This window comes from Fringilla coelebs, assembly GCF_963513975.1.
Source record: "Fringilla coelebs genome assembly, chromosome: 4".
In the NCBI taxonomy this organism is placed as follows: Eukaryota; Metazoa; Chordata; class Aves; order Passeriformes; family Fringillidae; genus Fringilla; species Fringilla coelebs.
The window spans coordinates 40,073,663-40,088,111 of record NC_140032.1 but is presented as its reverse complement, the minus strand read 5'-3'; the positions used below and the strand labels follow the sequence as shown (position 1 = coordinate 40,088,111).

At 36.4% G+C, this 14,449-nt stretch overlaps 1 protein-coding gene across 3 annotated transcripts in view; it reads right to left on the bottom strand.

Annotated features, from left to right (window-relative positions):
* Window positions 1-12,230, bottom strand: part of FSTL5 (follistatin like 5) — a gene marked incomplete at both ends in the record, with an annotated part of 244,126 nt that extends 231,896 nt beyond the window's left edge. For all 3 annotated transcript variants that reach the window (XM_084204181.1, XM_084204182.1, XM_084204183.1), the window contains one exon: window positions 12,108-12,230. In XM_084204181.1, the coding sequence (XP_084060307.1) occupies window positions 12,108-12,230 (123 nt within the window). The remainder of the gene's footprint in view (window positions 1-12,107) is intronic.
* Between the last annotated feature and the right edge of the window lie 2,219 nt (window positions 12,231-14,449).

Here is a 14,449-nt window from a genome sequence, read left to right as displayed (position 1 = left end):
ACCAAATGTATACACCGCGTGTTGTGTCCTGTGAAATAACATTTCTTTTTTAAAATAGGCAGAGTCAGTCAGATTAGTATATTTTCAAAGAAACAATTCCTTCTGATAGGATTGTTCACGATCCATATAGACCCATTTCCAAAACAATGCTAGTGTAAAAAGACCTGCTTGTAGCAGGCAGCAGGTAGTTCCCATGACAAATAAGCACCTACAGGACCTGTAAGCCCTGATTACTCTTGCATTGAAAGGCAGCTGAGTAGTAGTTTAGGGTTTTAATTTTAAGCATTCTTATTTCACTAAATCGTAGGGGTTTAGTAGTACTGTAAAATTATCTTGTCGTTGTTGGTGGTGGTTTTTTGTTTTTTTTTTTTTTTTTTTTTTTTTTTTATTGTTTCCAATGTAATACCTTAAAACCTTGTCCATGAGGAATCCTAATGATCCTACAGGCCCAATGAAGCTGTAGTAAAAGGCCAAATATATATTCCTTCATTTTACTGAAAGACCTGTTTTCCAAATCTTGTCATTTTTCCACAATGAAAAAAAAATCTAACAAAATCTACATGCTGACTTTAAGGATTAACTCTTCCATTTGCTGTTACCCTTCTATCCATACGCCTCATTATCATCAATTGTCCTATAACTGGTCACAGTTCTGAGCTGAACTCAGGAAAAAAATCCCAATAGAACATGCACAGAAGGTTACTCTGCACAGATTTCTTAGGCAGCTCACTCTTACAGAAATACAGTGTAACTACAACTTCTTTAATATGATGTCTTCATACTTTGTTCTTTGATGACAGGCCAAATACATTCAAAATTTATAAGCAGTTTCACAGCACATGATCGAAAAACATTCTACCAATTTGATACTGCTGTGCAGCGTTGCTGTTTTTATAATGCTTTAAGCATTAAGATGTTTAATGCATGGATTAAGCAGCAGCAGAAGTGTATACTTTTGCATTAAAACATGTACTACTATGAACAAAACCACTTATATATTGAAGATTTTTCAAGCCAATTTATGTAGCTAAATCCATGCTACAGCTCTCCTTAGCTAAGTTGGAGGAGCTACGTAAATAAAGATTTTACAGAAGTAATTACTGCTGTTTGTGCATATTTTGCATTAAACTTCATATGCTCAGACACTCAGTGTAGTATTACTTCCCCATCCATAGACAGCATAAGATGTACTTTTTTCAAGCCTACCAAGAAAGAAATGCAATAACACAGGACAGTCAGTGAGGTGCTGCAGATGGATATTCTTATCTGATATAGCTCAGAACCGTATTCAGTGTATATATATTTATTTTGCAATTATCTGAGAACACTCTAGACTTGAATAGGCAAAGGAGGAGAGAGATCTCCAAGAAGAAACACTTTAGCATAGTGAATTATCCCTGGAAATTCTAGGATACAGTATTTAATGGGTATTCTATTACCTTCCCCTTGACATGAGTTCCTAAAGCTCCAGGTACCTTCAGAATTACTGAACAGTAGAATATTTCCTGACAATATACTACTTATGTGCTACTTAAAGCGGAAAAAAAAAAAAAAAAAGGCAAGCTACTGCAGATAGATCCTAGCCACAGAATTCCCAATGACATAAATGGAAGCAATTTGCCTAAAATCTCCATTCTTTTTTCTTTCTAAGTTTCAGAGGTGGTTTTAAGTGTAATTTTCTAAAACCACATAATGTATTTTGCTTTTTATTATTCAGTCTTTCTGAGGCTCATTCAGATCTTATTTTTCCTCTTGACAAATTTTTGTACAGATAGAAGAAAATCTACAGGAAGAATGACAATTAGGGATTATAGACATGAGAGCATAAACATCAATTACCTTCTTACAAAACAGGAATTCAAGTAATATTTAGTCTGCATTAAGACATAATTATGGCTAAAACTGTAGTCTATCTACCAGTATTGATTAAAACCAGTATGCTGAGACATTGCTAGGTTACAAACAGGTTGTTTCTACCATTCATCTTATAAGGGAAAATAAGGAAGTGTAGCAAAGCAAAAGAGAAGCTCATGATATGAATATTAATCAATTGCAACTGCCCTTTTGTAAAGTGTTCAACTCCATGTTTAAGGAATACATTCATTTAAACCAGAGTTATGATGAAAGGTTATATAATATTACCTACCATGTGACATTTAGGAAACTAGAAAGTAAAATTAAGATCGTATTTTTTCTACTGAATTTTAGCAAATTCAGGATTAACTCAGTATTTGATTAGTGAATTTCAACTTATTTTTCAAAATGAATTATGAAGCTCAGCTATACACTCTGCAGATATACTAACAACAGCTTACAGCTTTTCTGCTGCACAGTAAACAATGTACTGTAAAGCTTTTAGTTATTTTCTCTTGGCATTCAAGTTGGAAACAATTAGCTTAAAAAAAAAGGTTGCAGAGAGCTGAAATAACAATCTAGTAAATAGCTAAATTTCTAATCTAATTGATAATATTTTATTTTTAATTACAGTTCCTTTATATACATATATTATATATATAAGATATAAAGGACATCTATTTTTCTTCCCTGTCTTAGACTTATAGAAGTAAACAAAAATAAAATAGACTTAGTTCTGAATAATAAACTTCAAATAATGTCCTAAAAAACATTTCCTCGTACCAAACCAATGAGTCTGAATTTGTTCCACCTAATGATGGAGTAGGTCCCAGGAAGCAGCCACTGGCAAAACAAGACAGATATCTCCAAATGGTAATCTCTGCTCTTTACTAATTGCTAATTATAAACCACCAAAAGAAACTTTTGAGTATATGAAGGTATAGAAAATATTTGAAGATCCAGTGATTTCTTGCAAAGGCATGCTTTACTCATGCCTCAGAATAGGAATGAAGGACCAATGAAATAAATAGGTGAACTTTGTCTGGAAAGTCAGACTGATCAATGCAATGGTTTCTCAGACCTTTATAAAAATACCACTATCTGTTACAGTGGGATTAGTCCTTTACTGTTTTGGGGATCAGCTTATTAGCTTATTATCAGTAATACAGTAGTTACTATTAATTTCAGAACTGTAGCATCAAATTATGTAACACCAAATAATGACACACATACCAACAAGTTGAATACATTCTATTAGGACTATGTAATATTACTTGCATTGATGTATGACAATAGTCCTCAGGTAATAGTAATAGAAAGCAATGGCGTTTTCATGAAACATTAGTGAAATAAAAATTCCACTGATGCCTCAAGAGAGTGATAAGCCTTACTTATCCCTAGAAAATAGACTTGAATTACAGGCTGCTTATTCCAGGTTACATAACCAGAGTTATAATCAAGACATGAAACAAATTACTAATAATTTTTGTTTGGTTTGTTTTCATTGGAAGAAGGGGCACAGAATAAGCTTGTTAGAGTTTTCTTACTTCAAATACTATTTTGTTAGAATGCATTGGGCAGGTAATTCAATTCCATAAAGTTGTTTGATAGAACTGACAATGAACATTAAGCAGGATGCTCAGAGGACTGAAAAACCTCTTCTATGAAGACAGGCTGAGAGACTTGGGGTTCTTCAGCCCACAGAAGAGAAGGCAGGAGGGTTGCAACTAGCTGATCTTTAAGATACATTCAAGGCCAAACCATTCTATGATTCTGTGAGCAGGTTAATGAAGCAGTTTTAATAGCAACAGTTTTGTACTAGTAAAGTTTGGGAGAGCTTTGTTTTGAATGTTATGTTTTAGGCATTAAGCTTCCATGTTCTTAACAGTATAGTTCTTTAACTGTTGTTGTATCAGTGCATAACAATAAGAAAAAAAATGTAATTAGACATCTTTTCATTTGGCTGTCATTAAGCTCTCCATTTTCTTTGTGTCAGGCCTAAGCACAGATACCAAAACCTTTAATGCTTTCAATGGGTATCCTATCCTTTAGCCTCATTTTTTTAAAGGAGACTGGGGCTTGTTGTTGTTGTTACTAATGCTGCTATTTGGGTTTCCTTTATAATGGAAAAAAAATCTGAAACTGAAAGACATCACATTCCCTTAGCTCATGGTTGAAAGGATTTGAGTATTCTGATGGATGTAGTGTTCTTGTCTGGTATGATTTACCAAGGAATCAATTATCAAGAACAAATACAATGCCCTGAGTTGGACTACTTATATGATCCCACCAGAATTATAAAAGAGGAAAAATAACATGTCATAACAACCACTGTGATCTAGCAGTCACCTTACCCAGAACTGAAGGCATTTTAAAGTAAATAGCCTATTTCAGTAAGTTCACAAGCTAAGAGACTTTCTTACTGCTATTTTGCCTTATTAACAATGGAGATGAAGCCACTGATTTTTCCAGTTACAAAATTCTCAAAAGGAAAGGCTGCTGAAGAGAGCCAAATCAAATACACCTAAAGCTGATACACATAAACACAGATCCATGCTTCTTACCATGCCGCCTTGAAATGATTTCAAATGAAAAAATTTAAGCCAATCAGGATAATAAATGCTAAGAAATTGCTTAGCTATTGTGATGGCAAATATTTGTACTACAAGATTACAAAAGCCATGGTTGACAGGAAGTACAGATGGGTTGTTTAACCTGACATCTTGGTAACATAAAATCAGAACAGTGACTACTGTAAAAGAAAAAAAAGAAAAAGATATAGTACTATTTAATTAAATATGGTTTTATCTAAAAAATATCAATTTTTGCTCCCACTGCATATCACACGCTTAGTAAAACTATCACCGTTCAAAATGACAACTGAAAACCTACTCAGAAAAAAGTAAGCAATGAAGAAGTAATGGTTAAAAACAGTGATATAGTTTCCCAGTCCTAAAAGGAGGTAATTTATTGTGAACTTGTTTTTCTACCCCATGCATAGGAATAAAAGTATTAAGGATGTTTTAAAATATGGATATTGAAAAAAATATGGATGCTAAACTTAATACTTAGCCAATATAAGAAGAGTCTAATAGTGCACAAATACTATTTTATACTAAAGCCCAATGTAAGAAAGATCTTTCCTTCTTTCTTTTATTGCTGTACACCAGTGTTACACTTCCTCAGTATACTAATGTTTGAAACAAGAGTGAGTTGACCCTGGTTGGATGCCAGCACCCACCAAAGCTGCTCTATCACTCCCCTCCACAAGCAGACAGCAGAGAGAAAATATAGTGAAAGGTTCATGAGTTAAGGACTGGGAGGGATCACTCACCAAATACTGACACAGGCAAAACATTAGAGAAATGTTTTAAACATTAGAATTAGAGATATTAACTGAATTTACTGCTAACAAAATCAGAGCAGGATAACAAGAAGCAAAATAAGACCTTAAAAACACCTTCCCCCCTTCCTCCCTCCTTCCTGAGTTCTATTTGTTCTACCCCAGCAGCACAGGGAGATGGGGAGTGAGGGATTTGGTCAGTTCATCACACACTGTTCCTGACATCGCTCCAGGAGAGAAGCTCTTCCCCTGCTCCAGCATGGGGACCCTCCCCAGGAGACAGTCCTCCAAGAAGTTCTCCAACCTGAATCCATCCCATCTCCAACAGTTCTCCACATAATGCTGCTGCTGCTGTAACACAGGTTATTCTTCCACAGGGTGTAGTCCTTCAGGCACAGTCTGCTCCAACATGGGTTCCCCAGAGGGTCACAAGTCCCACCAGGAAACCTGCTCCGGCACGGGCTCTCCTCTCTCCATGGGTCTGCAGGTCCCTGCCAGCCTCCTTTCAGGCACCCACCATCTCCTCCACGGGCTGCAGGTGCATCTCTGCATGCCTGTGCTCCTCCATGGGGGACACCGCTGCTTCACCATGGTTCTCACCACAGGCTGCAGGAAAATCTCTGCTGAGCACCTGGAACACCTCCTCTCTCTCCTTCTGCACAGACATTGGTGTCTGCAGAGCTGCTCCTCTCACTTACTTTCATTCTGCTCTTGGCTTAGTGCAGTTGTATCTGCACAATAACTTTTCTTCCTTCTTAAATATCTTATCACAGGGGTTAGCACCGTTCCTGCTTGTCTCAGCCTTGGTCAGCAGTGAGTCCATCCTGGAACCAGCTGACAGGGGCTGTGTCAGACATGCAAGAAGCCTTTCATAGCTTCTCACAGAAGCCACTCCTGCAGCCCTCCTGCTACAAAAAACAGGCCATGCTAGCCCAAAAAAAAAGCCAATACTTAAAGTACAAAATTATTATAATTTAAAAACAGAATTTAGATAGATAACTACAATAAGAGGTGAAAAACAAACCACAAATGAAGTTGACCATGAAACTCTTACACACCATATTTATTATTTAATAAAATTTTACATTGACTTTTGAATATTATTTCTCATATTATAAGTACTGTCTATGCTACAGGATATCACTTTTATTTTAACAAAGCAAGACAAAAAAGGTTAATGTAAACAATAAAAGTCTACATCTTCTAGGCAATAAATAGAAGTATTAAATCCATGGGGAAAAAGACTGACAAAAAGAAGCAATGTAAAAATAATAGAATAAAGCATTTGTCCGATATTAAAAAAAAATAAAGAGATGGAATTAAATTATAGATTAGTCTTGAGGACCTAAAGAAAAAGAGGCAACAAGGAAGTTATGGAAAAGAGCCAGATTTCATAAACACACACTTCAAGTATTTGGCATCTTTCATGATCTCAGAAATCCAAACTGCACAAATTTAAACAGGAACAAATCACCTCAAGTAATATATATTAAAAAAAATATCTCCTGACTCTGTTTTACTATTACTGCAATTGCAGTTTGTGAGTACAATTTGCCATCATAGTAGAATATGAAAAAACATGCTAATCAAGAATCTGAAATGATAGCTGATGCAGATTGTGCTTGCATTGAATCCCAAATACCAGAAAGGTAAAAAAGCATTTCTTATCTATGCAGAGGGTAACTGGAAATCCTCCTCCTAGGATTCAATGTGAGAAGGCCAAGCTGACTGCTGGAGAAGATGATTACACTGCCTCCATACGCCACTATGCTATTTTTCATTCTCTGTTGCAAACCTGGCATGTGAAATTAAAAAAAAACGATGACAATCAAAAGGTAGATAATACATGTGACTATCATCACCCCTCAAAATATTTGGTTGGGATTAATGTTTTCCACTGTGATGATGTCCAGTAACAAGAACAAAAAAGATAGGTACAGCAAAAGTGGTTAAGATGCACCTTTGCTCCCTGACTGGGCCTCTTGATTTGACTACAAGTTTAAGACAGTCATTGCTAATAAGTATCAGCAGGCATCTTGAAAGGAAGAATCCACCTTGCCTTAATTCCAGATTTTGACACTCCACACCCCCCAGTGACTGACAAGTCGGAGAAAGGATTATAGAAGCAACTTTCCTAAGACTTAAAAAATGCTTTGAGCATGTAGTGAGACACAGTAGAAATAAAATGTTTAATTGATATTAGCTTATTAAGGAACAGTGATTGCAATGGGGCTAAAAAAAAAAAAACATTCCACATGCCTTTTTAATGCTGTTGCCCACAGGAAAAATCAGATTAGATTGCAGAATTCCTTCCTTCCCTGATAAAAGGATAATAAAATAAAAATTAAGCCAAAACAAAACAGCAACAACAAAAAAGGACTTCTGGACTACACTTAAAAGTGATTAAGGGGGAAAAAGTAAAACTGAGTCTTGCTTATTCTAATCCTGGAATTTGCATAGGACATAGATACTGGGCTCATGGAACCTCAGAAGGAAGAAAATCCTCATGTAATTTTAGAGCTGAGAACAGCACTGACATGACAGGAAAAGCTCTGTTCTTAGTCCTCAGGATTCACTGCTCATCTTCAACAGATTTTTTTTCCCTTCTCTCTCTAGGACAGAGGATTTTACAGGATCAAATTTTATGACTTCTCAGATCCTGCAAGCAAACAGATTTTCCAGATAGACACTGTGAGCTATAAATCTCAGGTTGTTTGGAGACCAGACAACACAGGGAAAGCACAGGCTATTTTTGAATCCTGGAATACTACTTTCTGCACATTTCTTTCTTGGCCACGACACCCTAAATGACAATAAAATCATTGAACACTCAGGCTGTCTATATTTTACAGGTGTTTCAGTGCTCTTAGTAGAGGGAGAACATTTTATGGGCTTTGGGTAAAAACCTAAAAGTCATACATGGGATTTTTTCTGTGCTTATGCATTCAAACTTGCTTTTAATAACATAGAACAGAAGCTTATGTTCTTCTCTTGCTTTTTTTAATTCAAAGTCCTTATTGCTTAAACACTTCTAAACTGGATCTTATTCTAATGTAACCTAAACCCTCTAACCTGACCTAGCTCTGAGCCCTAATTTAACATGAATCAGGGTTGAACTAATGAATTTAGCAGCAAATAGCAACAGTAAGTACGGAAGGAGAGAGAGAAAATGAAGAGAAGCAGGTTTTTTATAGGAGGTTAAAAGAAGTATTTTAGTCTGCAGAAATATCACAGACAAGAGTGAGGATTGCACAGCTGAGTCTCTTCCCCCTAACCCTTTGGTAAAAACAAGATGAAAACAAACAAGGCTGGAAAGCAGTTTGAATCAACAGATCACCACAAACCAGTGAAAGCCCAGCACATCCCCTTTGCTGTATCCTCCAGACACTCCTGCTCAGGTGGAAAACAGAAGCTCTTTTCTGATGGAGCATCCTGCACAGGCCAAGGCTAAGGCTGAGGCTCAGGCTGAACTCTGACTTCCCTGGAGTCTCCCCTCTCTCTGTTCCCATCCATGTTGTCAGGGCAGTGCTTGCTCTCGGTGAGGGGTATGCTCTGAATATTGGGAACCTGATTGTCCTAACCTCAAAAGTTCAGCACTGGGCCTAAGTAAAAGGAGCCCAGGGGACAAGGACTAAGTCACATCGTCACTGACTGTCCCTTGAGACCCAAACTGAACTGCTCCCCACCCGTGAGATCATTAACAAGGAGGCACTGTCATCTGTATTATTCCCTCCTAAGCCATGTGAACCACCTGGCTTGCCAAGGAGGGCTGTGCAGGCACGTGTTAGTTAGATATGCAGAGCTGGCATGCTCTGGAGCATACATATGGATGTACAGGCTATATTCCGTATTTCTTAGCGTCTGACAGAGAATCTGCAGCCAACTGTTGCCATTCTGTTGGCTGCCACCTGCCTGTTTATACCTGGAAATCTCAGAGCACACACTCTTTCACTGAAGACATTGCATAAACATTGGTCTCTGTCAGAGGCATGCAAATTACCAGAAGAAAATTCATTAGGATGCTAAAAATACTTCCTAACAATATCAGGTGGGAACCTAGGTATTAGCAAATTGCTCACATTACTTCAGCAGCAATGCAAGAAGACTCCCAAATGGAAAGTACCTTACAAACTTTTCCAGTGTTTTGACAAATGAAGAACCAAGGATTACCTGGCTCAACAAGAAATTCACATGCTGTTCAGACACAGCCTAGTACTTTTCAGCATAACCACATAAATGGAAGTTGTGGCAGATAAACAAGGGAAGGGGACTGAAAACAACTTTGAAGAGTGCTTTGTAATAATCGTTCTCAGTTCTGGTTCAAGAGAACTCATCTCTTCCCAGGTTTGAATATTTCATATATAAATAATGCAGTCAAACATTTGATCCTAATTACCATTATAACAGCCACGATAATGAACATTACTATAATTAATGGTGAACTATAATGAAGCACATGATCAAAGAACATTAGGACCTTTGGATGTCACCTTGTCATATCTCCCTGCTCAAGCATGGTCACCCACAACAGGCTGTCCCAGAACATGCCTGGACAGTTTTTAAACATCTGCAAAGATAAAGACTCAACAAGCTCTCTAGGCAATCTGTTCCAGTGCTTAAAGTAAAATAATGTTCCCTTATGCATAATTTTTTCTATTTATAAAGTTTTTTCCATAGAAATGCAGTTCTTATGCTTTCAGATTATCATACATACAGAATAAATTCCTACTTGTAATTTCTATGCATGAGAAGCTGAAATCATTCATAATCCCCTTTAAAACAGTACAACCTTTATGATATGAATGCCTGTTTCCACCACAAACACAATTATTATCTCAAGATAATACCTAAGTACCAACAGGATTGCATTTCCCTGCAGGTTGACATTTAAAGTTGCTCTGGTTGGACTATTGTTCAAGACAGATAAATTCCCCCTTTATTAGAGCAAGAGAGATTAATCATCTTTTTTCTTTTTTTAATCTTTGCACACATAAACTTGCATACATATTGCCTGATCAAAGCAAATATAACTCCATATATTCATTATCATCTGTTTGCAGTAAGAATTCTATCGGCATAACTTAATCTAAGCACTTGATTTATTAAGTGTTTGATTGAAGCAGAAAGTTTTTTCCCATATTATTTACATTTTGAGTATGCCTATCTGCGCCAAAGTTGGTTTTAAAAATTGACTTTAGAAAAGTTTTATATCCCTAGGATTTTTTAATAGAAACATATGTCCCTAATACCAAAAGCTCAACTATACAAAACCAATTTTTATCTAGATGCATTGCCGAAGGAAAAACCCACCATATTTTTCAATACAAAGTTTTATATCAAGTTTTAATTATTTGCATGTTATTTGCATATGTCTGTGTGATTCCCCCAATATTAAACTTTAAAAGTTTATTACAGCATATTCCAAGAATTATATGAGAGTTATCAGCATATTAAAAGCATAATTAAGTAATAGCAACACATGAATAGCTCCACCTGCATTCATTAAGACCAGAGACCATCTAACCCCCCCTATAATGCTAATACCCCGTATTTTGTCCTTCATTGCTCTCACAGTCTTCATGGTTTTTTATTGGGGTTTTTTGCACATGTGAGTTCTCTCTCACATGATTTATTCCATGGTTTCATTACTAGTCTCTCTCTTCCTTCTAGATTTCAAAGTACATTTTTGTGCTATTTTATTTCAGTTTGCTTACAGCTGTCAAATGGAAATAAAGTGACGAGACAAAGTCATATGCTGAGTATTATTCAAAACTCAGCATAAAAACTTGTGTGCTGATACAGTTATTTATTTCCTTGACTGTGGCCTGATTCAGTCTTATTCTGTTAGAGAGCATTCCCTAGAGGGTGCATAATTGTATGATTTTAAGATTTTACTTTCTATCTGTTAAGAAACTTTTTGTATTTAATCTACATAGCATACATTAATTAGCTAATAGGTAAGTATTCTACTTGTTTGAGAACTAATGTTGTCAGTTCCTCTTTATATGCTGAGATAGAATTACACAATATTGGGTCTTTTTATTAAACTGACGATCAAAAAGAAATATTTTTCATACTTTACAAAAAGGTACTGAGAAATAAAACTAGCAGTATCTTGAAACATTAATAGAAACTAACATTTAGAATTTCTGGCTATAATTCAGACCTTTTACTTGTAGAACAAAAATTCAGAAAGGTGAAATTTTTTTATCATCTCTCTTAGCCTGACTGTAGGTCTTAAGGCACCTCAGATGTTGCTCACATGACTACCATGCCAAGAAAGAATTAAGTTGATCAGAACTATGCTAACTTTAGACAGCCCATGGAAATATTACAGCCTTTTTCCTTGTTTTACAGAACCACCACAGAAGTTTCCCTTTTAGCTACCAGAAGAAGGGCAGCTGAGAACTGTTTTGGGAGTCCTGGATTCATGACAAAGGAGCATCAGGTGGGCAAAATTTGAATGGCACATAGTCATTGAAAATGGGAACCATGTAACTCAAAAAACATCTGCACTTTGCCATGGTCCAAAACTGCCAAATTCAGCAAGTCCTGGGAACACCTTCCTCTTGCAAACAAGCTTCTATTCATCAGTTAACTTCAACACTATTCTTTGATGAGCAGTTTCCCTGTATGCTGCTTGGATTGAAATTCACTGAGGACTGGGACAAGTCATTGCCTAAAGCAGATGCTGAGAGTTGCTTTATACAAGAGCCTCTCCTGGCTCCCCCTCTGAGTTTCTGTAAATATAACTAATTTCTATCTTTTAAAGCTAAAACAGATTTTATCACATTCCCCTTGAAAAAGTTAATTTCTGAACATTACTCCAATAAACACAAAAAAAGACAAGGCTAGAGTGTATTTTATGACCATGGAAGAAAAGGAAGAACTATTAGAGAATAATCCATACCTTGTGTCGTAATCTTACTAGGGGCTGATAGGGCCTAAAGCTGTATCCTTCCTTGACTGGCCACCCCTCTGCTCCCAGCAAAATGCATCCAAGAAGTAAAACAGTGGACCACCACATAAACATCTTTACAGGTCTGTTTCTGTGAAAATAAAATGTACAAGTTCAGAGATGCAATATTACTTTAGCATAAGCTGTATAATAAACACTTACAATAGTGACAATCCAATTGTGGACTTGAATAAATGTAGTAGATATAGGACAACCCATGTGGCACAACAGAAAAAAGAAAAAATGGTGGTAGTATTTGGGACAGCAGTATCAATTCCGTTGTGCTGCACCAAAAATTTTCTCATCATTATTTAATACTCATATGAGGGAGTCACTGAGGAAACAACCAGGAAAAGTCAAAGAAAAGACAGAACATAAAGGAAAAGCAGTGGTGAAAAATGCAATATGTTTTCTCAGATGAAAGAAAAAAAATTATCATCAATCACATGTTCATCAACTTTTTATTTTAAACATGGTCTCTTGTGATGAATGCACTATTCACAACCTAAAAGTTTATAATAATCATACTCACAGATTTATAGATACATATGGCATGAGAGTTACCTTGCATGGTTCCTAATGGATGTACATATATACATTACATAAGTGGTTTCAGAACCTTTTAGAGATATGCAATATTTATTATCGATATTCAGCATTCGTGTTGAAACCACCATGTTCAACTGATCTTCATTACTTCAACATACTCCCAAGTCAGTCTGCTAGTCTATATTATTTAGTCCTGCATTATGGGGCAGAGATGAGCCACTTTCATGCATGACTGGAGGTTTTTTTCCCCTTTCTACTTTGCTTTTAGTTCACTTAGCCTGCCAATGTAGAAACCTCTGATAAGAATCAAGAAATACAGGAGTAAGTACAAAACATCATAAGAGTGCCCTAGCAGCCCAGACTGTGCACCGATTTTTGAAGCCTTGCCTGACATTTTCTTTTCTATGGGAAATCATCTGAGCATAAAATGTGAACAAATTGGGGATCACTTATTATCCTGTATCATTTACAGTCATGCTCCTGGCAATACTGTTACACAAACTGTGGTTTTGATTCCTATCATTCCTCACATAGCAGTAGTCTTCACAATCACCTGAAGGCAGAGAGACTGAAGAGAATTAATTCCTGTGGAGATATTACATGTAGTAAATGGACTCTACTCTTACCTCTATTCAGTCTCAGTAACAGATCCTACTTAAGTCTGCTACTCTTCCCTGGGGACTACTCTACCAAACTTGGTATAACCACTGACAGGTCTGTTTCATCCTCACTCCAGCTGATTTTTACCAGCCTGCCTTGCCTTCACACTCGTAATTCAAACAAAAGCTCAACATTAATACACCATATTACCTCGACATCACTTACCTTTTGTTCCAGCAAACCCAATCTCATTCTGGCTCTTCCTATTAATCAAACTTAACGTTTCATCTCATTTATCATTACTTTTTCCAACAGTTTCCACTTCAATTACCTTTCTTTGTCACTCCAGCTTTTCTAATATACATAGTAGAAGTATTTCTCTTAGGAGAGCTTGCACAGAATACATTAAGCAGAGCATTATTTGAAACACAGAAAACAAGCTCTATTACAGAGGGATATTTTACATAAATAACTTGGGGCTGGGTCTTCTACACCTGCTCAGTAACGGGATATTATAGTTAGGATAGGAAATGACACAGTGGAATTTTTTTCTTGAGTTTCCCTCAATCTTCCACCAAAACAGAAGAGCTAATTAGGTGTTCTGGTGGATCTTTGCTATAGTATTATTAGAACTCATCAAGCTTACTGACAGGAAACACCAAAAAAAAGACTGCTTCAGAATTCTGAGGATTCAAATACATTATGGTATGGCATTTTCCTTCACTGACTCTGTGTTAGTTCTCAGTATCACTGCTACTGGAAAAGTAAGTCCATTAAAAAAAAAGAAAAACGGAACAAAAGAAATATGAAAAATCAGAATCTTGATTTTTTATCGCAAAGAAAACATCTATTTGCACCTGTTGAATTTTTTTTTAATACTTAATTGTTGAGTTTCAAGGTCAGAATCAGATTTGTTTAGCACTTGTGCATGCTAAGACTAGCATGGTTGAACTTTTGTCCCCCTTATGCACTTCTGGAATACCTCTCTGTACAATGAAAATTTGGTTGGAAAACAATCATTTCACAGAAGGTTGTAAGAGCAGCCACATTCCACCACCCTCCCACAAACTGAATAGATTTTAGTCTCATGTGGTGTAAAAGAATAGAGTCCTTATAGTTTTGAAAATTGCTTGACCTTGAAAGGC